At 41.9% G+C, this 26,272-nt stretch overlaps 1 protein-coding gene across 6 annotated transcripts in view; it reads left to right on the top strand.

Moving 5' to 3' along the window:
* Positions 1-12,602: 12,602 nt before the first annotated feature.
* The window catches only part of LOC308663575 (cholinesterase-like), a 20,994-nt gene continuing 7,324 nt past the window's right edge, over positions 12,603-26,272 (top strand). The window contains exons 1-5 of one of the 6 annotated variants that reach the window (XR_014025442.1): positions 12,603-12,705; positions 14,015-15,523; positions 16,255-16,418; positions 16,504-16,632; positions 17,927-18,096. Coding sequence is in view for 3 of the 6 variants with exons in the window: in XM_081320119.1 (XP_081176245.1) it covers positions 14,070-15,523; positions 16,255-16,418; positions 17,927-17,931 (1,623 nt within the window). In the remaining 3 variants the exon portion in view is untranslated. Of the gene's footprint in view, positions 12,706-14,014; positions 15,524-16,254; positions 16,419-16,503; positions 16,633-17,926; positions 18,097-24,711; positions 24,832-26,272 lie in introns of those variants that run through there. The other 5 variants (XR_014025443.1, XR_014025441.1, XM_081320120.1 and 2 more) reach the window with 5 other exon arrangements.

Here is a 26,272-nt window from a genome sequence, read left to right as displayed (position 1 = left end):
AGCAGTATTTTCAGCCCCCTCCTCGGGCCATTCTATCAACTGTGTCTTTTATTATATTTGACAGTTTTATCAATGGAATCCAGATTGAGAGCATAAGGAGTCTTCCCCAAATAACTTTCAAGAGAAACAGTAGGAGTTTGGGGTAAGGGAAGGTAATGGAGGTGGTTTCAGGAAGTAGTTGTATGGGGAAATCTTTGAAAAACCCACTATTAATGCTATGAACTTCTGCTGATTGGGCAACAGGTGGATTTGGATCTTTCAAAATCAGGTCACATGGATTCCAGTAACTGCTAGAACCTGAGACAGAAAATGTTTTTATAGCACATGGGGAAACATCTTTAACTAAATGGCTCATATGCTACTTTAGGAATCTTGCCTAAACTGGATTTTCCTTATCAGTATATAACAACAACAACAACAACAACAACAACAACAACAACAACAATAACAACAACAACAACAACAACAACAATAACAATAATAATAATAATAGGAAGAAGAAGAAGAAGAAGAAGAAGAAGAAGAAGAAGAAGAAGAAGAAGAAGAAGAAGAAGAAGAAGAAGAAGAAGAAGTTGGAAGGAACCTTGCAGGTCATCTAGTCCAACCCCCTGCTCAGGCAGGAAACCCTATACCATTTCAGGCAAATGGCTGTCCAGTCTCTTCTTAAAAACTTCCAGTGTTGGAGCATTCACAGCTTCTGGAGGCAGGTTGTTCCACTGATTAATTGTTCTAACTGTCAGGAAGTTTCTCCTTAGTTCTAGGTTGCTTCTCTCCTTGACTAGTTTCCATCCGTTGCTTCTTGTCCTGCTTTCAGGTGCTTTGGAGAATAGCTTGAGTCGTGGCAGCCCCTGAGATATTGGAACACTGCTGTCATGTCACCCCTCACCCTTCTCTCTGTTAAACTACACATACCCAATTCCAGCAACCGTTCCCTGTATGTTTTAGCTTACAGTCCCCCAATCGTGTTTGTTGCTCTTCTCTGTACTCTTTCTAGAGTCTCAACATCTTTTTTTACATTGTGGTGACCAAAACTACATGTAGTATTCCAGGTGTGGCCTTACCAAGGCATTGTAAAGTGGTATTAGTACTTCACATGATCTTGATTCTATCCCTCTGTTAATGCAGCCTAGCACTGTGTTGGCTTTTTTGGCAGCTGCAGCACACTGCTGGCTCATATTGAAGTGATTGTCTACTAGGACTCCGAGATCCCTCTCACAGTTACTACTATTGAGCAAGGTACCACCTATACTATACCTATGCATTTGATTTTTCCTGCCTAAATGTAGAACCTTACTTTTTTCACCATTGAATTTCATTTTGTTAGATAGTGCCCAGTGTTTGAGTCTGTCCAGATCCTCTTGTATTTTAAGCCTATCTTCTGGAGTATTGGCTATTCCTGCCAGCTTGGTGTCGTCTGCAAATTTCGCTGGGGCCATGGCCCAAACCAGAGCCGAGCTGGGTCACTGTGGACTCACACATGGCAAGGCTAGGCAAGGCAGGGCAGAACAAGGCAAAGCAAAGCAAAGCAGAGACTGGACAGCCATTTGTCTGAAATGGTATAGGCTTTCCTGCCTGAGCAGGGGGTTGGACTAGATGACTTCCAAGGTCCCTTCCAACTTCAATTATTATTATTATTATTATTATTATTATTATTATTATTATTATTATTATTATTATTATTATTATTATTATTATTATTATTATTATCTTGTAGAAAGGAAAGGCCCACACTGATAAATTAAAAATCTTTGTGGTCTGCAAAGGAATGCTGGTGGGCTAATCAATGATTTGGTGACTAGAGGAGCATCTACAGTGTTGGAGCTTGTGGTCATGGTAAGCCATGGAAGCACTAGGCAACATGACTTTTAGGGCAGTGGTGGTGATTTTATTACTTTAAAAAAAAGTCTGTGCTCTGTCCAAGGGTGTTTGGCAGGCTGCATGTACAGGCAGAATTTATTTTGGAGCATTCAACTATCTAGAGCAGGCATGTCAGACTCATTTTGTTTGAGGCAACTTTTTATAAAAGAATTGCCATTAATTTGTTTTAATAAAATAATTTTAATCAATTTTTCACTTGATTTCAAATTAAATGAATGAGATTTTTTTTAGTACAATTGCCAAATGCAATAAACTGGTTTTAGGTATAAGTTACTGGAAGGAAAAAGCAATCCCTGTTGTGTTACTGATCCCAGAGAAACATTTGCATGTATGCAGGTATCCTTAGGGTGCCATAGTTATGGATAAGAAATATTGATTGCAAAGTTGGCATTTCTGGATGTAATACAGATATTTTGGACTTATTTTTGTTACTTTGCATGTTTGATATTTTTAAAAAGGCATGTGCTACTGACTACGCTTATGCACATATGTAACATGATCACTGCTTGTCCAAAATTTTACTATACAGATAATACTCCCAGAAATTATTTTAGCCTTTTTAATAAATGTTGTTATTGATGTTAAGCTCATCAGGGAAAACATCATATATTGTTATGTATATACTAGGTTAATTATTTAAAGACTGAAGTGCAACATAACTAGATTCTAAATAATCTATTTTTCAAAAAACACAACAGTCCAAACAGTAAATGTAAAGTCCAAATTAAGAATATTTCATTGTTTAGATTCAAAATAGTTTTCAAGAGTGTACAAAAGATACTATTTTTTTCTAGAATCAGCTAAATTAAACATATTACATTGAGAAAAATGTTTCTCATTTCTTTCCTGTTACCTTTGATTTCATTGCAGAGATGTTAACATAAGAAATAGATTATTTTGTTATCTAATTTTATCTTCCAAAAGACAGAAGCAGATGAAAAATGTGAGGTTCTTTCCTATTGGCTTTTCTGAATTAGCTGTTTTAGATTCTAAAATTTAGTTCCTAAAGAAGTAATCCTGTAAATAATGTTAATGTCCTCCTCTAGTGCAGGCTCTTTTATGACTCAAGGACTTCAACTCCCAGAATTCCTGAGCCAGCATGGCTCAGCTTGGAAACCTCTCCCTTTCCCCTCAGCATGGCTGGCTCAGGATTTCTGGGAGTTGAAGTCCACGAGTCATAAAAAAGAGCCAAGATTGCTAGCCCTGCAATAGGCTTAGGAAAACCAATAAGGGAGCTGGGTTGTTTTGTTTTGTTTTTGCAAAAAAAGGGTGCCGGAACGCCGTTCTGAGCGTTCTATGAGAAAAAAAGCCCTGGTAATAACAGAAACAGAACTGAATCAGAGGCTTCTGCGCAGCTACTTATACGGTTGGCCACTAGGCGGCGAGCCAATAAGTTTAAAGGAACCTATTCCCGCCCCAGAGCCAACCAATGATCATCCTGGAGACTGCATGTCTGGGCAGCCAGCGACCATTACATAGACACCCTAATTAAGCAATCTCAAGCAGCATTCAAAGACACGTGAAAACCGTTCAAGTAAAAGGCCCAATACATTACACCCCTCCCTCCTAGAATGTACAAACATTATTAAAGTTATTTGAGAATAAAATCTTGTAAATATGGTGGTGGTCTGCGTGACCTTTAAGATCACCTGGGCGATCCAGGCAACTCCCGGTCTACCAGCTTGCCCGCCAGGCTGGGTAGACCAGGAATAATGAGTTCATGAGAGTTGATTGACTTGAGCCCCTTTGGCTGGCCATTCCAGGTCAGCCCAGACCAAAGTCCAATGAAGAAGCAGAGTTAGCACAGCGGCTGTCTTGATCAGTTTGACTTTCCCGCTCAGGGACCCGTTGACTGAGACTACGACGTCCGGTAGCCCGTGTGTGGCAAAAAGCTTTCTAAGCACCTGGATGGTCCTAGCAGTAGTCATAGTTGAAATAGGAATTACTTCCAACCATTTAGAGTGGCTGTCAACCACTATTAAAAACAGCTGTCCCTGAAAGGGCCCAGCAAAGTCAATGTGAATCCTTGACCATGGTGTATGAGTTTCCTCCCACCTGTGGATGGGAGCGTGTGGCATTTCTGGTCTGGACTACTGACACGTGTAACACCTGTGTACTTGGGCCTCGATATCCTTATCTAACCCTGGCCACCATAGGTAGCTCCCTGCCAATGTCTTCATCTGGACTATGCCTGGATGGCCCTCATGCAGAGACTGAAGTAAACATGCCTTAATGAACTGGGGACAATAACCCTGCTTCCCCATAAGATGCAGCCTTTGTGAGCTGAAAGCTCGTGTCTACATGTGAAGTAGCTCTGGAACTCTGGTCCAGGACTATTTTCAAGCCACCCAGTGTGAATCCATGACAAGACTCTGCTTAGAACCTTGTCTGCAGCGGTTTCTGCAGCCACATCCCCAGCATGGAGGGGAAATTCAGGCAAATCCTGAATTGACAAAATGCGAGCTGCTGGAGCTGGAGCTGGTTCTATCTGTGGCAATGGTAACCTGCTAAGGCCATCTGCATGGCCCATGTCTTTGCCGGATATGTGAACCAGCCTCTAGCTGTAGGCTGACATAAAAATAGACCATCTTAACATTCTAGGGGACAATATTTGAGGCATCTGCCTATCTGTAGCAAATAACCCAAACAGTGGCTTGTGGTCAGTGAAGATCGTGAATTCCCTGCCATACAAGTAATCATGGAATTTCTTCACCCCAGCCACAATGGTCAAGGCCTCTTTGTCAATCTGAGCGTAATTGTGCTCAGCTGAGGACAATGTCCTTGAATAATAGGCAATGGGGACTTGAGTCCCATCACTTTCCAAATGGCTTAACACAGCCCTCACCCCATAAGGGGATGAGTCACACGCAATGCATAAAGGAACTGACTCTTTAAAGTGAGTGAGCACTGAATTGGAGGACAGTAGTGATTTTACTGCCTTAAAGCTGTTTTGTGTACCTTGGCCCACTTCCATCTGGTGTTTTCGTCTAAGAGCCAGTGTAATGGCTCTGCCACTGCGGCCTTGTTAGGAAGGAACGCATGGTAAAAATTAAGGTGACCCAGGAATGCCTGAAGCTCTCCTTTTGACCTGGGGCTAGGTGCCAGCCCCTTCATGGATTACTGCCTTGTTGTGGCGAAGGGGCTTGCGTAATTCAATGAAGCTATGAGCTATGCCGTGCAGGGCCACCCAAGACGGACAGGTCATAGCAGAGAGTTCTGACAAAACATGATCCACTGGAGAAGGAAATGGCAACCCACTCCAGTATCTTTGCCATGAAAACCCTATGGACAGTACCAAAAGGCAAAACGATATGACGCTGGAAGATGAGCCCCTCAGGTCGGAAGGCGTCCAATATAGCAACAAAGATGCATTACTTTACATATTATAATTTCTCTCTCAATAGTTAATATGGGGTTTATTCTGTGATCAACCTGGAAAATTTTGCCTATTGTTTTTTCACTGTTTCTGTGATGGTTACAAATTGAATTAACTATCAGATCTGAACTATTCATGTATCTTTGCAAAAAAGGAACTTTGGGTAGATTTGTACTGTAAATAAATTAAAGTTCCTTGGTCATTTTATGGAACATTTAATGGCAATGAAATCCTTGCATTCTATGCAATGAAAGTCAAGTTATTTCCTAGCTTTTCTCTCTGAAGGAATCTTAATTTGACCCAAATTACTGGAAAATTTGAACTATAGTTTGCCATGACACATATGTACCAATCTTGGCACCTATCTAAATTTTCTACATTACCCCAAAGTAAGTGTAAGACTAAAAACTTACTAAGCAAACTACCATCTCTGAACTTCAATTTTATTCATCAAGAAGAGGTCCAAAACAAATATAGTAATTAGTTGTAGATGAATTTTTTTGGAAGTACACCAGAAAAGGAAAAAGGTCCAAGATAAACAGGGCAAGTCTGAATATATAGGTGCTTAGTGACTGGATATGACCTCATTGACATTATTCATGTTTTGCAACTTTAGCTTTCTTTCTTTCTTTCTTTCTTTCTTTCTTTCTTTCTTTCTTTCTTTCTTTCTTTCTTTCTTTCTTTCTTTCTTTCTTTCTTTTCTTTCTTCTCTCTCTCTCTCTCTCTCTCTCTCTCTCTCTCTCTCTTTCTCTCTTTTACTTTCTCTCTTTCCCACCTTTATTATTTTTATAAATAACTCAAGGCAACAAACACACCTAATCCTCCTTCCTCTCCTATTTTTCCTACAGCAACAACCCTGTGAGGTGGGTTGTGCTGAGAGAGAGAGTGATTGGCCCCAAAATTACCCAGTAGCCTTTCATGCTTATGACAGGATAGAATTCTGTCTCCTGCTTTCTATTGTGGTGTCCTAGCCATTAGACCAGGGATCTTCAAACTTGGCCCTTTTATGACTTGTGGACTTCAACTCCCAGAATTCCTCAGCCAGCATGCCTGGTTGAAGAATTCTGGGGCTTGAAGTCCACAAGTCGTAAAAGGGCCAAGTTTGAAGATCACTGCATTAGACCAAACTGGCTCTTCAGCCATTTTTATTGGACTGTTTCCCTTAAATTCAATTTATACTGCTTTGGAGTGAGACAAATGTGAAGACAAAGGGACAGATAAAGGACTAGGTATGGATTTGAAACATATGGGAAAAAATGGCAAGTCAGCTAAGCAACCAAAGACAGAACACTTTGGACAAAAAGGATCTGTAAATGAAATAAACTATTATTGCCAACAAATGTGATGCCCTAGAATTAGAACTTCAAACAGAGTTGGAAAAAGAATAGTAGTCAGAGCTCTCCTTATCAGCCAAGGAGAAACTAAATGAGAGTTGAAATTCTTTTATGGACTCTCATTGTGTGTGTCACCATTGCAGCTAATTAATCCTTCGACTCATCTTAGGTGAATCGAAAATAAATTTAAAGGTAAAATCCATGGGAAAACTCAACAGACTTTATGGTAAAAGAACGTTTGCTCACAACACAAACTGTTAGCTTGATATTTGAGCAGCTATCAGTCATAAAATGAGATGATGAAGGGTGATGTCGAGGCTTATGCTGTATTCAAAAGCATGAAATGAGATTTTTTTTACTCTTACCAAGGATTAAGTAGCTGGTCCATTCAGCCCTCTAATCCTGGGCATGTGTGCAATTAAACAGCAAGCAATTAAAGAAAGCAATTGACAAAATGCCACAGCACTCAAATGTTTGTGTCACCTACACCAAACAATCACTTTACGTCAGCTCCAGTTGCCTCCAAGACTGCCACTGTCCGTTCCCAGATTTGAAAAATCAAGAACTGAGGGAGTCAGCTAGCCAGTTTGGTGGCTTCAAATTTCTTTTGCTGAGCAAGACAGTGGTTTAAGTGAGTTTTGCTCCATTTTACGACCTTTCTCGCCACAGTTGTGAAGTGAATCACTGCAACTTGCTAAGTTAGTAACAGGGTTGTTAAGTGACATTGACTTTGCTTACCAAAAGGTCACAAAAGGTGATCCCATGACTCAGGGACACGGCAACCGTCACAAATACATGCCAGTTGCGAAGCAGGCAAATCCTGATCAAGTGTCCATGGGGACGCTGCAACAGTCACAAGTGTGAAAAATTGTCCCGAGCCACTTTTTTTCATTGGTGTTATAATTTCAAATGGTCGCTAAATGAACGATTGTAAGTTGAGGATTACTTGTAGAAATTTCTTCTGAGAAATTTCAGCACAGCCCTGCTCAAGGCTGAGAATGTACAACCAGTGGTGGGATTCAGCCGGTTCACACCACATCAGCAGAACCGGTAGCTAATTTTTCATTGCCCAGGCCCAGAACGGACTTCCGGAAGCAGCATCCACACAGAGAATCGATTGTTCACATATTTGAATCCCACCACTGCGTACAATCCTGTCCATTCCTTTCTTTTCTCCCTCCCTTTGAGAAAATTCTGAATGAATGCGTGAGAACTGAAAAGGGAAAGGAGGCCGAGTGCTCATGGGGTGGGAGGTTTGTTAGAAGCCATTTCAGGTAAGAGGCAGGAAGTAAACAGTACCAAAGGGCAGAAGGAGGAACAACAACAGGGAGCAAATGCTTCTCGGTTCTTCTCAGAGTTGTATTAAAAAAACAAGGCAGGCCCTGCAGGGACAGAGCTGCGCCGGTAAGACCTCAGAGAACGGCATCTGTCTTCTTCTGGAAGGTGGATACTGAATTGCTCATAGGCTGCTGCCATAGGATGCAGCACAAAGGAGGGTGAGGGTTACCTCAAGAATGGCACTGTTGCTCTAGGAAGAGATGGAATGAGATGAATTTGCTGCAGTCTTATTTCCAGGTTTGTGTGCCCGTTGGAAGCTTTAGAGTATCTTGGAGAAAGCAAAGGAAAATGTTTGGAGGGTGGGAACGGGTGAGGAGACACTGCTGCATGTGGGCTTATTCATGCACAGTTGTCATAATTGGACTGCGTCGGACTTGGCATCACTCCTGTGCTCCATATGAGGCTTGTTATGTGCCTGAGACCTTCTGGAAAGAGATGGAAGAGATTTCACTGGTTGGATCACAGGCAGGGAAGGTGGATTATCTGGGAATTCGCTGACTAGTTAAACGATTACCTTTGTTACCCAGTTTTTTTCTCCTTGGCCCAAAAATGTCCTGGTTGCCTTACAAGCTTATTTCAGTCTATCGAGGAAAGCCAGGTCAAGCCAATTAAGCCTCTTCACAAGTCAAGATGCAATTGCCATACTTATCCTCCTGCCTTCGTAATGTTTGCCCCCATATTTTTGTCAATGATTAAGGAAGAAAAGATGGCTGATGGGTACCATCCAGAAAGTTCCTATGTTCATATTTCAGAGCTTCTCTCCAGATGGCACAGTAATGAGGAAAAGGGACAAAAGCCAAGTCTACTATGATACTTTTAGAATAGGGATGTCACATCTTAGCAACTTTAAGACTTGTGGGCTTCAGCTTCCAGAATTCCCCAGCCAGCATGCTGGCTGGGGAATTCTGGGAATTGAAGTCCACAAGTCTTAAAATTACAGAGGTTGGACACCCTTGCTTTAGAATAGAATACAGCTGGAAGGAACCTTGGAGGTCTTCTAGTCTAGCCCCCTGCTCAAGCAGGAGGACCTATACCAGTTCAGACAAGTGACTGTCTAGCCCAGCAACCTGAAACAGTGAAAGAGCCACTCGGAACCGGTTCCCTCACAAAAGGAAAAACTGGGAGCCGCAAAAAATGTGTGTGCATGTGCATACATGCGCGCATGAGCAAAACGGGGTTTGACTGAAGAGTGGAGCCAAGGCGAGATATGCACCTATCCTGCATATTTGAATTGATTGGTTGAACTTTTTTAGTCCCACATATTTTTTTTGGGACTGCGCATGGCAGAGAACTGGGAGCCGCAGGAGACAGCTGAAAGAGCCGCATGCGGCTCCGGAGCCGCGGGTTGCAGACCTGTGGTCTAGCCTCTTCTTAAAAATCTCCAGTAATAGAGCGCCCACGATTTCTGGAGGTAAGCTGTTCCACTGGTTGATTGTCCTCACTGTCAGGAAGTTTCTCCTTAGTTCCAGGTTGCTTCTCTCTTTGGGTCAGTTTACAACCATTGTTTCTCGTCCTTCCCTCTGGTGCTCTGGTGAACAACCTGACCCCCTCTTCCTTGTGGTAGCCCCTCAAATACTGGAATACTGCTGTCATGTCTCCCCTATTTCTTCTTTTCTTTAGACTAGCCAAACCCAAGTCCCGCAGCCGTTCTTTGTATGTTTTAGTCTCCAGGCCTTGGATCATCTTAGTTGTTCTTTGAATTTTTTCCAAACTCTCAACATCTTTTTTGTGATATGATGACAAAAATTGGCCTTAGAGTCTCCTTTAGAATCACCTTTGTTGACAGTAAGACCTTCTAATTCTTGTGGAAGTTGAAGGAATCTATAATAACTTTAGATCTTGCCACGGTCTTATTGAGTACTGTTTTTACTTTGACACTATCAGCTGCACTATTTTTACACTTGATATTGATTTGATATTATGGTTTCCTTGTTGCTTCATAGCTTATGCTTATAAGTATAACTCTACCCTTTCCAAAAATTTATGACACTCCAGTTACGAGAAGGAAGAGAAAAAGTAAATGATTGTGCAGGTGCCTTGGCACTGCACTTTAGAAACAAATGTTCATGATGGGACAATCAGGCATTAGGAAATATTATTATTATTAGTAAATATCTAATCTGCCAACTGCTCCACTTAAGCCATAGTTTTTCTTCTTGAAGATTCCACTACTGGTATTCGTAGCCAACAATGTTACTAGTCGTCTCTAGCACATTTTTATTCGCTTTTCCATCAATCTTGTCTCTCTGGCAGGCACTCTTACCTGAAATGCTGTTTTTATTTCAATAATAGGCAGAATTCAAGCGGTCAGTCCCTTGGTATGTAGATAGTAGAAGGCTGTCTTCCCCCCAGTTGTTGTTTGTGTAGCTCCGGCTTTAACACAGTGGCTGGTTTTTAGTTTAAGGAGCTGACTCTTAATGGGATTGCCTAGGACGGAGATCTTCAAACTTGGCAACTTTAAGACTTGTGGACTTCAACTTCTAGAATTCCTCAGCCAGCCCAGCCAGTACCTTCCCTTTACATAGATCTGATGCTTATAGAAAGCAACATCATCTATGAAAAGGCTCAATGGAACAGTTCTTTTTCAGTCCTTGTGTGCTTGTTCATGGCTGCTTAATCCTTTCTCCTGGATTGTGACTCCTCTTGTCTGGCCCTTGTTAATTCCATCTGCTCATCTTTCTCTATATTACCACCCAGATGTTCCAGCAATCCATTTCCTCCCTGATGAAACTTACCACTCTCACTCCATGCTAGTTGGCCAAACTAAGACTGGTCCTCCTGAATTTGTTGCACCCTAGAAACCACCCACCTGCCTTTTGTAGTTGCAGGGAATCCTTCAGCATTCTCCTTTTTACCTCTTGCTTGCTAGTCTATTTTTTTTCTATCTTAATGTTTTTTATTCTTAAAGCTAACCATTTCCTTGTCTTGCTTCTCATACTCCTACTCATTATTCTTTAACATCTTAAGTTAATATCTGCTCCTTTCTTTTCTCACCCATATGTATTCATACTTATCCACAGCCACAGTTTTATGTCTTTCCTAACTGTATGATGAACAGTGGCAGGAACTGGGAATATTTAGTCTAAAGAGAAAGACTAGGATTGACATGATAACAATAGTAATAGCACTTAGACTTATATACCACTTCACAGTGCTTTACAACACACTCTAAGCAGTTTACAGACTCAGCATATTGCCCCCAACAATCTGGGTCCTCGTTTTATCCACCTCAAAAGGATGGAAGGCTGAGTCAACCTTGAGCCAGTCAGGATCGAACTCCTGGGAGTCAGCAGAGTTAACCTGCAATACTTTTATTCTAACCCCTGTACCACCATGGTTCTAATATTTGATGAACTGTCTAAGAGAGGAAGGAGTCAAACTATTCTTCAAAGCACTTGAGAGCAGGGCAAGAAGTTGTGGATGAAAACTTAACAAAGAGAGATTCAACCTAGAATTAAAGAGAAATTTCTTGACTATTAGAACAATCAATCAGTAGAACACCTTGCCTTCACAAGTGCTCCAACACTGGAGGTTTTTAAGAAAAGTTTGGAGACCTATCTGGCATGGTATAGGATCTCTTGCTTGAGCAGTAGGTTGGACTAGAACAGGGCTTTTCAACCTTTTCACCCATTGTACCACTTTTAGGATATGGCAACATCCAAGTACCAGCAGTCACCTGGCAAGGTGTCAAAAACTTGACCAAAAAAAAAGGAAAAAAGTGATGAACTACAGGTAGTCCTCAACTTACAACAGTTCGCTTAGTGACTATTTGAAGTTACAATGGCACTGAAAAAAGTGCCCCCCAAGCCACAGCCAAGCAAGACACCTGCCTGCCCGCCCGGCAGCGCTCTTCCTCCTGTCAGAGGTTTTCATTGTTGTGAGCATTTCTGTTGAGGATTGGCAGCGGGGGGGGGGGGTGTTTGGTTTTAATTCCCCCCCCCCTCTGCTGGGTAGTTGCAGCAGGTTTTGGTCACTTCACATGACCCTGGGACACTGACTGTCATAAATATGAATCAGTTGCCAAGCATCTGAATGTAAATCACAAGACCCTGGAGATGCTGCAACATTCCAGGTGATCGGCGCTTCTTCTGGGCTCAGAAGCGTCAGGATCAGCGCCAAGGTCCAGCTGGAGCCTGGCGCTGATCCTGGTGCTTCTGCTGAGACCTGACAGCCCTGCAGCTCCAGCCATCTCTCGCTCAGGCTTGTGCGGTGCTCATTCCCCTCCCCCGCTACAACTTTTCTAGGATGGTCGCGTACCACCTGCCAGGTGCCAATGTACCACAGGTGGTACCCGTACCACTGGTTGAAAAGCCCTGGACTAGAAGACCTCCAAGGTCACTTCCAACTCTGTTGTCCAAATTCTGTATTCTAACTCATATACATTTTATTTGGTTTGATTTTCCTATTTGAGAGAGGCTTCTTGCTTTCTAGAGGCCTCCAGTTTTTACTTCCTTACCAATTCCCTGCTGTCTACAAAGCATCTTTATCTCTTCCTTAATTTCTGTTTCCATTTTCTCTTCATCTCTCCACGTATTTTCTTTGTTTCTCTTTCCTCTGAGACTGGTGCAAGAAGAAACTAGCACTCAGCCTGCCAGCTTATACCACACCTTAATTTATTTATTTATTGTTCTGCTGTAACCAAATGGATGTTTTTTTACCTACATTTTTTCCTTTTAGACTGACCATAGGAATCTCTGAGGAGCAAGACAGTCTCCAAGGGAGAAGAGATGTGAATTTGTGTTGGAAAGAAGGACTGTGTACTTCAAAGGAGGAGAACAGGTGTGTACTTTAGGGGAACAAAAGAGAAGGTGTGGCCCCAGAAAAGAAGATAAAATCTTGTTTTAGCTTCATACACCTCCACCACCATTACTTTGTTTAGTGTTTTGAAAATTAATCATGTATTTAGATGAATCTTCCTTCACACTGGAAATATTGAATGGGGCCATGCATCTTTCTGTGAGTTGTTAATGCTGATCATTAGGCTTTACTACTGTGTATCTTAAAAGGTAGGAATTTTTTTACTCCAAATGAGCAAAACAAGATGATGCAAAATCCCAAAGGCCACAGCTTTGTTGAACAGCTACAGCTTTATTTGCTAAAGAAGTTCAAGGTTGGTTAAATCAGTTGTACCTTTCGGCTCTCATTGAGCAATAGATTCAGAAAAATTAACTTTTTAAAATGTATAATTGCTTTTCCTTTTCTCCTTTGTTTGGCAATCTTTACTGAAAAACCAAAACTGCATAATTCCTCTTTACAAAGTGCCATAAACTAATGTCACAATTGCTGCAGCCAGAAGTCTAGATCTAGTGTATGATGCATATTTACTGAATATCATACAGTTGAGGATTCTCAGGTGTGTGCTGTCATTTATTGTTTCAACTATTGATCAGCTGCAAATATTTGTTTATTTTAAACTTTATTATGTTTAGAAACATGAGGGAGATGGATTGTCTAGAAACATGAAATATAAACAAACAAACAAATGTGTCCAGGTTTGGCTGATCCACATTACTTCATTCACATGTCTGTGTAGTTTTCTCAGCAAATAATAATAATAATAATAATAATAATAATAATAATAATAATAATAATAATAATAATAAAGTTGGAAGGGATCTTGGAGGTCATCTAGTCCAACCCCCCATCTAGTCCAACCCCCTGCTCAGGCAGGAAACCCTATACCATTTCGGACAAATGGCTGTCCAGTCTCTTCTTAAAAACTTCCAGTGTTGGAGCATTCACAGCTTCTGGAGGCAGGTTGTTCCACTGGTTAATTGTTCTAACTGTCAGGTAGTTTCTCCTTAGTTCTAGGTTGCTTCTCTCCTTGATTAGTTTCCATCCATTTATGGAAGGCCTCCCCATTTCCTTCTTTGGAGATAGCTTTCCTATTTCCCAGTCTAGCCCATAGCCTTACCACTCCTGGAAGAATTCCCATCCAAGTCCTAACCAGCCCAAACCCTATTTGTCTTCTGAGGTCAGGTACTGCCACATGCTGAAGCCCACTGACTACTAGTGACTAAAACTGATGGGCATGATTTTACAGTGGCTGGTTTTGTTTTCATTTCGGTCTCTGTCTCTCTTGCAACAGATCAGAGAGAAGGTGTGACTCCTTATCCTGGGTCCTCTTTGTTCCGATTGCTGCCATGCCTATTCTCCTCCCTGCATTCCTGGGTCTCTGCTTCTGCCAACTGATTTCCAGTGACCTCTCTGAAAATGACACTGTGGTGATCACCAGCTCTGGATCCATTAAAGGCATGAGAGTCCTAACTAGGTCTGGTGCCATAAATGCCTATCTAGGAATTCCATATGCTCAGCCTCCAGTAGGGAAACTGCGCTTCCAGAAACCTGTCCCACATCAACCATGGAGCCATGTCCTGGAGGCTACCCACTTTGGGAAGCCTTGTCACCAATGGACCTCTTTTAGCTATTCTTATTCAAGAATGTGGGTGGCCGGTAAGCCCCATTCTGAAGACTGTCTTTTCCTCAATATTTGGGTGCCTCACCCCCAGCCCTCCGTGTCAGTCCCTATCCTTGTTTGGATCCACGGTGGAGGATTTACTGTTGGTTCAGGGTCCTCGGTCTTATACAATGGGTCAACATTGGCTGCTACCGAAAATGTCATTGTGGCATCTATGAACTATCGGGTGGGGATCTGGGGCTTTCTCTTCTTCCCACCGGAAGCCCCAGGGAACATGGGCTTATGGGACCAATATCTGGCTCTGAAGTGGTTGAAGGAAAATGCAGCAGTCTTTGGGGGAAATGCCGATAAGTTGACTATCATTGGCCACAGTGCAGGAGCAGCCTCCGTGGGATTCCAGCTCCTCTCTCCTATAAGCCAATCCCTTTTTGACCGAGCAGTGCTCCAGAGTGGAGCTCCCAATGCACCCTGGGCTTCAATGCCTCCTGAAAAGGCCCAAGAATATGCCCATTCTTTAATTGGTCTGTTGAACTGCAGAAAAGGAAACCACAGTGCCATGATGAGCTGTCTCCAAAATAAGGACGTTGATGTGTTTCTGAATTTCAGTTCTTTTTTCTTACCCACCTTCGATGGGGATTTCCTTCCTGAAGATCCAAAGAGACTTCTAGAGAAGGGGACAATTCCAGCAAAGCCACTACTTATAGGTATTACAAGGGAGGATGGCACAGTCTTTATACCTCGAGTTTTGAACGATGTAGACGATGACAAAAATGAGACCTGGGAGCAGGTCATATCAGGTATAGACATTATATTACGAAGACATTTTGAAGAAGACATTATCAAGGCTGTAGCGCTTAAGTATAGTGAAGATAAACAAGGGCCGAATCTGAATCGACAGATCTTGGCTCATTTTAGTAGAGATCACTATTTTGTGTGCCCACTAATTGAAATTGCTGCAAGGATGGTAGCAATGAAGGGCTCTGTGTATGTTTACTCCTTCAATCACCAAATTTCGACTTCCATCTGGAAAGAATGGATGGGTGCAGCTCATGGAGTTGAGGTCCCTTTTCTCTTTGGAACCCTCTCGTCACTCCCAGGACTCAATCAATCAGATGCAGAAGCTGACAGGGTACTAAGCCAACGGGTGATGCACTACTGGGCCCAGTTTGCCAGAAGTGGGTAAGACACTCTTGTGAGATGCAGTTAAGCACAGTACTAGGGCATTTCTTCCGTAAATCTGGGGCTCTGATTTTTGTATTAGATACACAGTATGGAGGAACTGGGTATGTCTAGTTTAATGAAAAGAAGGATTAGAGGTGACATGATAACAGTCTTCCAATATCTCAGGGGCTGCCACAAAGAAGAGGGGGTCAACATATTCTCCAAAGCACCTGGACAAGAAGCAATGGATGGAAACTGATCAAGGGGAGAACCATCCTAGAACTAGGGGAAAATTTCCTGAGAGTGAGAACAATTGATTAGTGGAACAGGTTGCTTTCAGAAATTGTGGGTGTTCCAACACTGGAGGTTTTTAAAGAAGACATTGGACAACCATTTGTCTGAAATATGGTTTCTTGTTTGAGTAGAGGGTTGGACTAGCAGACCTCCAAGGTCCCTTCCAACTCTCTTATTTTGATGCTGAAATGACAGACAGTTTAACCAAAGTCAATTTTGGCTCACATCAACTTCTATTCCTGAAGGAATGAATAGTATAAATGTTTCTCCAGGCACTGTGATCTGACTTGTGGCTGACTTCCACTACAGAAAATCATTGATTTAGAAATAAACAAAACTAATATCACTTGAAAATGCTCGTCAGGAGGGAATGTGAATGCCAATCATTCTGTTCTTAATCTTGCAGTTCAAATTGACTGCTGTCTGTAATCTGATCATTTTATTTCCTTGAATAGGAATCCCTCCAAATTCACATCTGGTGAAGTTCAATGGCTGCATTACAATGCTACTGAACAAAATATCTACCATATCAGCACCGAGGCACCGCAAATCATGCAGTTTTTGCCACGTGAGCAGTGCAACTTTTTAGCAACCCACATTTATAACACAACAGGAATTGGTGAGTTACTACTCCGGCTCGAATCACTTCACATTATTGATTTTTTTTCTTCCTGTCAAATTATTGAAAGAAAAATCTTCATCAGGGTCCAGTCCAAACTGAGAATAAACAAAATGGAGACTGCTTTAGAAAGAAGGTTGCAGTTTATTGAAGAGGAGAAGCCGACAGAAAGATGGCTCTGGGGGAAAAAAACCTGATCACATGGAACAGAGTGGTGGGCTTTTATACCTTCCAGGTCTCTTGAAGTTGTTTCCTGTTCCTGTTTGAGGCTTTGTATTTCCTGTGTCATGTACTTTGACCTGAGTCTGAGTGTGCCCCTTTGGTATTGGTGGGTTAATTCTATTATGTCCTGTCTTAGAGTTTGGGTGGGGTATGCAGATTTTAAGGGTCTTTGTCTTCCTAATTTCTTTAGTTTCTAGCTGGAAGGCTCCAACCTTTCTGAAAGGATTATTGAATTTGCATTTCTAAAAGCTGGCCTCTGCCTAGGAGGCTGGGACTGATTTCTGGAGGCTAGTTTCTGTCTTTTGTTTTAAAGATCTTCTCCATTATTCCTTTGGGGAAATATATTCTGCCTTTTTAATATTCCCCAGAATATTTCTTTCTCTGAATTCTTCCCTCAGAATGTAGTTGCCAAAGATAAATTTGATCTCAGTTGGCCGCCCAGAATGGGTTATTCTGGTGTACAGGATGTTTTGTCATGTATCACTAGTCTTATGCCACTGAATTATGCCATTTGCCTGAAATGGTATAGGGTTTCCTGCCTGAGCAGGGGGTTGGACTAGATGACCTCCAAGGTCCCTTCCAACTACTTCTTCTTCTTCTTCTTCTTCTTCTTCTTCTTCTTCTTCTTCTTCTTCTTCTTCTTCTTCTTCTTCTTCTTCTTATTATTATTATTATTATTATTATTATTATTATTATTATTATTATTATTATCCAAATATTTTGGATTATGTCTTGATTAAACTTTGATTTAAATTTCGAGTGGCTTGAAAATGGACAAAGCAGTTGTATCACTTTTAAGGATTTTATTTTACTTTAGATTTTTTTTATCCTGTATTATTTTTTACAAATAACTCCAGGCAGCAAACATACCTAATACTCCTTCCTCCTATTTCCCCCACAACAACAACCCTGTGAAGTGAGCTGGGCTGAGAGAGAGAGAGTGACTGGCCCAAAGCCAGACAGCTGACTTTCATGGCTAAGGTGGGACTAGAACTCCCAGTCTCTCGGTTTCATTCCTAGCCTTATGCCACTGAATGGTATAAATCTGAATATTTTGGTTTATGACTTGATTAAACTTTGGATATCTTGAAAATGGACAAGGCAGAGATGCTATTTTAAGTAGGGTGATATTTTGCTGATGTTTCTGCAAAATATTTTTATAAGGAAACTCCACTGAACTCTGGTGTTTTTGTATCATTACTACTGGATATATATTGTGGAATCACTGACAGTTACACATTAGTGGCTCTAGTAGTTCCTTTTCTTTTTCTCTTTTCCAAATGCAGCATAAAGAGTTTTTATGCAACATCAGACCAAACCGAGAACAACAACTGACCAGAATTTAATGAAAGGAATTCTCAGGCAACTTTACTGTGAAGTGTGTACTGGAAAATATAATAAAGGAGATATACGGAGAACTGAAAGTGGATGTGAATGGAGAAGATTTGCTTAAAAATCATACTCAAATAAAAGAGTGAATGAAACTTCAGTTGCATGGTTTTGTGCAGTATACAAATAGTCCTCGACTTACGACCACAATTGAGCCCAAAATCTCTGTTGTTAAGAAAGTTGTAAAGTGAGTTATGCTCCATTTTATCATTTTTCTTGCCACAGTTGATAAGTGAATCGTACAGTTTGTCAGCCGTCCCAACTTGGTTAGTTAGAAAAGAAAGACTCTAGAATCCATTGTAAATGAAAGTACACTTTACTAAAGCCAAGTGTTTACAGAGAAGCAAAGCCGGATCTGAAGTTTTGTGCCCAAAGCTTCTGATTAACTTTTCCCTTCTCCCCACTTTTCCCCTGGTTCTCTCAAAGTGTTCAATTACATTCAGACAAATTGTTTTGGTAACAGTCCCTGGCTTGGTAGGCTGCAGGGTTTCCCATTCCATTCCATGACCTTGGAGTGGACAGCGGCTCCCACTGGGTGGCCCAAAGAGTAATTTCAATTCCCCTCATACCAGCCTTTACCTTCCCACAACTCCCTCCCCCCATTGCTGATGGCTGACTGGCATCTGCCAAAGCACCACTGACACAGCAGAACGACAGTCCTGACACAATTGTTGAGTTAGGAACATGGTTCTTAAGTGAATCAGGCTTCCCCATTGACTTTGCTTGTCTGAAGGTCACAAAAGATGATCGTGTTATGACCGGGGGTGGAATACATAAGCAACACCGGCGAATACAAGGACTTGAATCCCTTTTATTAAATCAACCTTCCCCCAAATCCCCACAGTTCACCTTAAGCCCAAGAGCAAGGCTCTAACATGCGCACACACCTCAAGCAGTTCCTTGAAGCTAGCAGTCCGAGAGAGAGAGAAGCACAGTTCTGAAAGCAAAAACAGTTCAGGAAACTTGATCACGTGCATCTCCATCTGACAGAGGGTTCGCTGGGGCCATGGCCCAAACCAGAGCCGAGCTGGGTCACTGTGGACTCACACACGGCAAGGCTAGGCAAGGGCAGAACAAGGCAAAGCAAAGCAGAGCAGAGACTGGACAGCCATTTGTCTGAAATGGTATAGGCTTTCCTGCCTGAGCAGGGGGTTGGACTAGATGACCTCCAAGGTCCCTTCCAACTTTATTATTATTATTATTATTATTATTATTATTATTATTATTATTATTATTATTATTAAACTTTTATTCATAAAACATGAAACTCAGTCAACTGAACACTCAAATTGTGTGGCATTAATGGTTGACACGGGTTGCTGCCAGCATCCTAGGTATCAACCAGGTATCTCCTTAAAATGTAAGATGTTCTGAGTAGCGCAGTTTTTTATTATTATTATTATTATTATTATTATTATTATTATTATTATTATTATTATTATTATTATTAAGCAGAGCAAGGCAAAGCAAGGCAGCATCAGTAACAGCAAGGCCTCTTGAATCGTGGCAAGTATTGCTGGCAAATACAACACTTGTTCCCGACAAAAGCCCCTCCCCACTTAAATCCTATTCTCCAGGTGAGTCTTGTGAAAAGGGGTGGAGCTCCCTCCTCCCGAGTAGTGGGGTTGCCAAGCACTGATTCCACCTCCTCTCCATTCTGTACGCTCGGGGATTGGGGCAAGGGAGGCAGTTGCTCATCTCCTGAGCTCTGTCGCTCCTCTGCTCTGTTGCCTGCCCTTTCCATCTCCTCCCCCTTGCTTGGTCATCCTGCGCCCTCTCTCCCTCTCTCCTGCGACCCTTCTGAGGTCCAAGGAACCCGGGACTTCCTCATCCTGCTCCTCCGGTCATTCCTTCTGGGCCAGAGAGGCTGCACTGTCTTCCTCCGTCAGCCCTGGCTCCATCTCCTCCTCCTCCTCCTCCTCCTCCTCCTCCTCCTCCTCCTCCTCCTCCTCCTCGGAACCAGGTTCCGACAGAGCCATGATAGATCACATGACCCCAGAACACAGCAACTGTGATAACTGTAAACCAGTGACCAAAGATACAAATTTTGATCATGTGACTATTAGCAGGCTATTGTCATAAGTGTGAAAAACAGTCGAAAGTCACTTTTTTCAGTACAGTTGTAACTTTGAATGGTCACTAAATGAATGGATGTAAATTAAGGACTACCTGTAGTCTTAACTTCACCGACTGACAACCTTCCTCTGTCCTTTTGATTATTATGTAAATGCCTCCCTAAAGACTCCTGTGTAAGTCAATAACTTTAATTATGAGCCCTTATGTCTATCAGAATAGAATAGAATAGAATAGAATAGAATAGAATAGAATAGAATAGAATAGAATAGAATAGAATAGAATAGAATAGAATAGAATAGAATAGAATAGAATAGAATAGAATAGAATAGGATGGGATGGGATGGGATGGGATGGGATGGGATGGGATGGGATGGGATGGGATGGGATGGGATGGGATGGGATGGGATGGGAATAGAATGGGATGGCGGGATAATATTATAATAATAAGATCCAATATATTTAATGAATAAAAAGACAAGCAGAAATTTTGACAGATATCTTATGCAAAATTCAAGAGTGCACAGAATTATATAGTTGGAAAGGACCTCAGAAGAAGCTACCTATTACATTGGCTTACAGTTTTTAGCATCAAGAAACTCCTTCCAATATTTAACTTGAATCTCCTTCTCTATAATTTCAACCTATTGGATGGAGACATGTTCTCCTGAGCAGCAGAGAACAAGTCTACTAACATTTTCAATATTTGAAGACTGCTATCCTATCTTCCTTCAGTATTCTCTTCTGCAGGCTAGACACATTCATCCATCATGTAGTAGCCCTCCTCTGAACTATCTATGGTTTGTAAATTTGTCAAAGTACTTTCTACATGGCATTGAGGTGGCAGAACAGGACACAGTATTCCAAACAGGGTCCAACCAAGGCAGAGTAGAATGGGACAATTACTTCTTGAGATCTGGATTTATGCTGCTCTTAATATATCCCAAAATAACATTTGCATCACTCTTTGTTCTCTTCAACCACCTACTCAGGAGAGACATTATACTGATTAACAATGTTAAAAATTCTGCCTCCAGATTTCAATTGTGTGGGTTAGTTTTTGGTTACTCAGTAATGCAGAAAATGCCCATTAGCAATTTTACGTATCATTTAGACTTCTGAAAAAATAGTTCATGGCCCAGGCTCAAAATAATAAATATGTTCATATCAATGATGTTCAAACAGGCAATTATTTATAATCAGAAACTTAGCAAAGTGGGAATGAACCCCAAACACAGTGATTAGCCCAAGGTCACCTAGCTGCTTTTATGCCAAAGGCGGGACTAGAACTCACAGCCTCTGTTTCTAACCTGGTGCCTTAACCACTAGAACAAAATGATTGTGGGTTGTTTTTTTGTCAATTATTATCTTTTGTGGTCTCTTTCTTTTATCATACTTTCTCTCCTGCAAGGGGCTCAGCTTATTTCCTCAAGCCATTCTAACTAATTTGGGCATACTACATTGGTTTTGATTCAATCATTTTTATATGGTTAATCAACCAAAGAAGTATGGGAGTAAGGAGTAAGGGCTTGCTGTACTAAATCATATGTTTATAGCATACTTACTTGCTCTAAGAGGCACAGCACGAAAGGAAAAGGGGATGAGGAGAGAGGAGGGGAAAACAGCAGGCATGAGTTCCTAAAGTTCAGGAAACAAATAAATCAGAATCAAACTCAAAGGAAAGGTTGCTTCTTCTAGTAGTGTCAACAACTGCAATTAGGAGGTGAAAGGTTTGCCTCAAACTAGGATGGGAAAATACTATAATCCTGATTCCTCTTTCTCAGCCAGTGTTAGACAACAAACTTCTCTGCTAGTTGTACTTCAGCTTCCAACGTGAGTATGGTTGAGTACCGTACATATATTTGAGCTCTTCATGTAATCCACCTGAGAGGAAGCAGATGGAAAGATTTTCATCCAAACTGCCAATATTGTTTTCAGCCTTTACAAATAATTTCTGTACTCTTGCTTCCTCTTCTTTGTTGGATTGTTAGAAATAATTATCAGCAAGTTTGGCATTGCCAAAGCAAGCTCTAGGTCAGGGGTAGGCAACCTTGGCTCTTTTATGACTCGTGGACTTCAACTCCCAGAACTCCTGAGCCAGTATGGCTGGCTCAGGAATTCTGGGAGTTGAAGTCCACGAATCATAAAAGAGCCAAGGTTGCCTATCCCTGCTCTAGTTGCTCTGATCGTGTTAAAAATATCTCGCCTTTCTTCCAGATAACTGCTTTTTGGTACTGGTGGGTGACCATAAGGATCCTCGATCCCCTTATGTGGTCTGGTAAAATTATCAGAACAGAACAGAGTTGGAAGGGACCTTGGAGGTCTTCTAGTCCAACCCCGCTGCTCAGGCAGGAAACCCTATACTATTTCAGACAAATGGTTGTCCAATCTCTTCTTAAAAGCATCCAGTGTTGGAGCACTCACAACGTCTGGAGGGAAGTCGCTCCACTAATTAATTGTTCTAAGTGTCAAGAAATTTCTCCTTAAATTCTAGGTTGCTTCTCCCCTTGATTAGTTTCCATCTGTTGCTTCTTGTCCTGCCTTCAGGTGCTTTGGAGAATAGCTTGACTCCCTCTTCTTTGTGGCAGCCCCTGAGATATTGGAACACTGCTATCATATCACCCTTCATCCTTCTCTTCATTAAACTAGACATGCCCAATTCCAGCAACTGTTCTTGATCCAGTAAGATCATTCCAGGTTTCAGAGATTTTGTGGTTTCTCTCTCTCTCTTTTTTTGCACTATTGGTTCAGGAAAGAATAATTATAGCTGGTGGATTCCTCTGAATGTCTGCTTGCCCAAAATTCAAGAAGTAAGAAAGGGATCTCCGAGCTATGTTACATTACGATTTGAGAATATTGGCTTCAAAAACCAGGATTTCTAGCGACAGCAAAAGGAAAATTCTTTTCGGGTTTTAACTTATTGATGGAGCTGGCAAAACCAATTGTTTTAAATTAAAGAGAAGCATTTATTCAGTTTGATTTCCACTTGGAAATTGCTTCTGGACTATATGCTCAAAATAAGAAAAAAAAATGAAACCTTGATTTTAGGTTTTGATGACCAGATTAATTCTGTAGCTATAGAAATGGCTTGGATCTACTAGCAACGTAAAGCAAAAAGTTGAGTTGAAACTGTATTTTGTATCCTATTGCATTGAAAAAGAGTTAGAAGTCATCTCTCCCTCTTTTTTCTTTTTTTATCTGGCACCCATTTATCCCCTTTTTTCCTGATCTTTATTTTCATTTCAAACTCTAATTTAAAAAAAGGTCTTTGCTCATTGGTAGGCGCTTCATACAAAATAGACTCAGACCCCGGGGAATTCCATTTCATTTAGATCCTAATCAGTCCTTTTTTTGTAAAAGAAAAAGGTACCGGAACTCACACATATCATACAACCCGCCTTGCCTACCCTACAAGGTTCCATCCAAAAAAGGTGCCGGAACTCCGTTCTGAACGTTCTATGACAAAAAAAGCCCTGATCCTAATGATCATGATAAGCTAGCCAGGAGGAGGACCAAGGGCTCAATTCCTCCTCCAGCTTTTCCTTGGTAAGCAAGTCATCTGCTTGAAGAACGCTTAGCCAAACGCTCCGTGGCACCTTTGAACACAGTATGCAGAGAGTCCTTTATCTCACAATTTGCACTTGCCTTGGCTTTGCACTCGTAGGTAAGTCTTGGTAAACTACAATTGTATGCCTTCAAGACTTTCTTTATTCCTGGCAGGCACAAGAAGTAATCCAAGCAGTTTTCTTGGCAAGGTGTTTGAGGGTATGGATGGAAACTAATTAAGGAGAGAAGCAACCTGGAATTAAGGAGACACTTCCTAACAGTGAGAATAATTAACCAGTGGAACAGTTTGTGGTCAGAAGTTGTGGGTGCTCCACCACTGGAGGTTTTAAGAAGAGGACAGGCACTTGTCTGAAATGGTATAGGGCAGGGGTGTCAAACTCAATTTCATTGAGGGCCGCATCAGCATTGCGGTTGCCCTCAGGGGGCCGGGTGGGTATAGCCAGGGTGGGCGTGGCCTACTGGGTGGGTGTGGCTAGAATGCATATGGCCTACTGGGTGGGCGTGGCCAGCTCTACATCATTCACATCAAGGGTGCCTATGGGGGCCTGGGCAGGAGTGGGACAGATCTGAGGGTCTCTGGCAGAAGGAGGGTCTCTGGGCCAGGGCCAAGGCAGTGGGGGCCATTCCCTCACTGTTTCCAGGATGGTTTTGCGGGCCGCATGAAACCAATTTGCGGGCCGGATCTGGCTCCCGGGCCTTGTGTTTGACATGTCTGCTATAGGGTCTCCTGCTTGAGCAGGGGGTTGGACTAGAAGACCTCCAAGGTCCCTTCCATCTCTATTCTATTCCAGCTGTATTCCACACGTCTTGAGGGTTACCAAGCTTGGGCACCCCTGATGTAGGCGGTAATTATGGAGAGTTTGTGGGCACCAAGAAGTGGCTGCCTGCATCCACCAGCCCTCTTCAAGAAGAGTAATACACACAAAGCCAACGGACGCAATAACGTTCCAAAAATATTTTAAAAAAAACACGGTACCTTCCTACACAACCGTTTACGGTATAATCACCAAACCAGCTGAGTTTTGACTTTCTGTTTCTGCAGCAGATAGTTTGAGGTGCCACTATTGTGCTCGGAAGAATGCTGGGGAAAGCTGCCATAGGAAAGCTACCATCTGCTTCCCAAAGAAGGAAAACAAATGCATAAAAATCCAAGTTATTAACCGTAAGTTGAAATCTTGTAGAACAGTCCATGGCTCAGGAATTCTGGGAGTTGAAGTCCGCAGCTCATAAAAGGGCCACACGCCTGCGATAGGGCAAAGAGTACGACTTACAAAGGGTGCCTTGAGTAAGAACGAATACATGGGCATCAGAACATATTTGAAAATGTTTTGCTTCACTTGGCATCCACTGCTATTACCTGCTTTAGGCTTTCCATCATTTATATTCTATGCTCCTTTCTTCCGTGACTGGTCCTTTCTAAAATATCTCCCCTGGGTATCCTTTTCATTTTCAGATCTTTACTAAAAAATTTAGTTGGCCATATTTGACATCTGCTGTTTTTCAATCCTCACCACTGGAATAACTTACAGTTGTACAGGTAGTCTTTGACGTACAACGGTTCATTTAGCGACTGTTCGAAGTTACAAGGGCACTGAAAAAGCGACTTAGGGCCACTGTTCACATTTACAACTGTTGCAGCATCCCCATGGTCACGTGATCCAAATTCGGATGCTTGGCAACTGATCCATACTTATGACGGTTGCAATGTCCCGGGGTCATGTGATCCCCTTTTGTGACCTTCTGACAAGCAACGTCAATGGGGAAGTCAGATTCACTTAACAACCAGGTTACTACCTTAACTGTAGTGATTGACTTAACTCTAGAAAGGTCATAAAATGGGCAAGAAAGGTCATAAAATGGGCAAGAAAGGTTATAAAATGGGCAAAACTCATTTTACAATTGCTTTGCTTAGCAACAAAATTTTGGGCTGAATTGTGGTCATAAGTTGAGGACTGTTTGTATTTTAGTATCTCCTTTTCCAGGAAAATCCATCTATCTTGAGTTCATTTTACTTTAGCTTCTCCTTCTATGGAATGCCCTTTATCATTACTCTGAGCTTACTGAAATCTGCATTCTGAAAGTCCAAGATAAGCCTTCAATCATACCCTACTTTAAGTTCTCTTACGCTTAAGAACTACGATATGATTATTTCCCCAAAGATCCTCTTGTGTCCACTTCCTTAATTAAGTCTTACCTGTTCATTATTAGCCAATTTAAATCTAGCTTGGAAAGTTTCTATGGAGAGAAACAAAGCCACTTTTCTTAAAACTGTTATTGTTTTGGTGAGATTTTGGTGATATCTAATTAGACTTTCAGGGACACGGTGGCTCAGTGGGTTAAGACGCTGAGCTTGTCGATCAGAAGATCGGCAGTTTGGCGGGTCGAATCCCGAGTGCCGCGTAACAGAGTGAGCGCCTGCTACTCGTCCCAGCTTCTGCCAACCTAGCAGTTCGAAAGCACGTAAAAATGCAAGTAGAAAAATAGGGACCACTACGGTGGGAAGGTAACAGCGTTCCGTGCGCCTTTGGCGTCTAGTCATGCCGGCCACATGACCACACGTACTCAGACAAGCGCTGGCTCTTCGGCTTTGAAACGGAGATGAG

The sequence above is a fragment of the Vipera berus genome (genome assembly GCF_964194415.1).
Source record: "Vipera berus genome assembly, chromosome: 2".
Classification (NCBI taxonomy): Eukaryota; Metazoa; Chordata; class Lepidosauria; order Squamata; family Viperidae; genus Vipera; species Vipera berus.
Note: the sequence above shows the minus strand (reverse complement) of the source record. Positions and strands in the feature narration are given on the sequence as shown.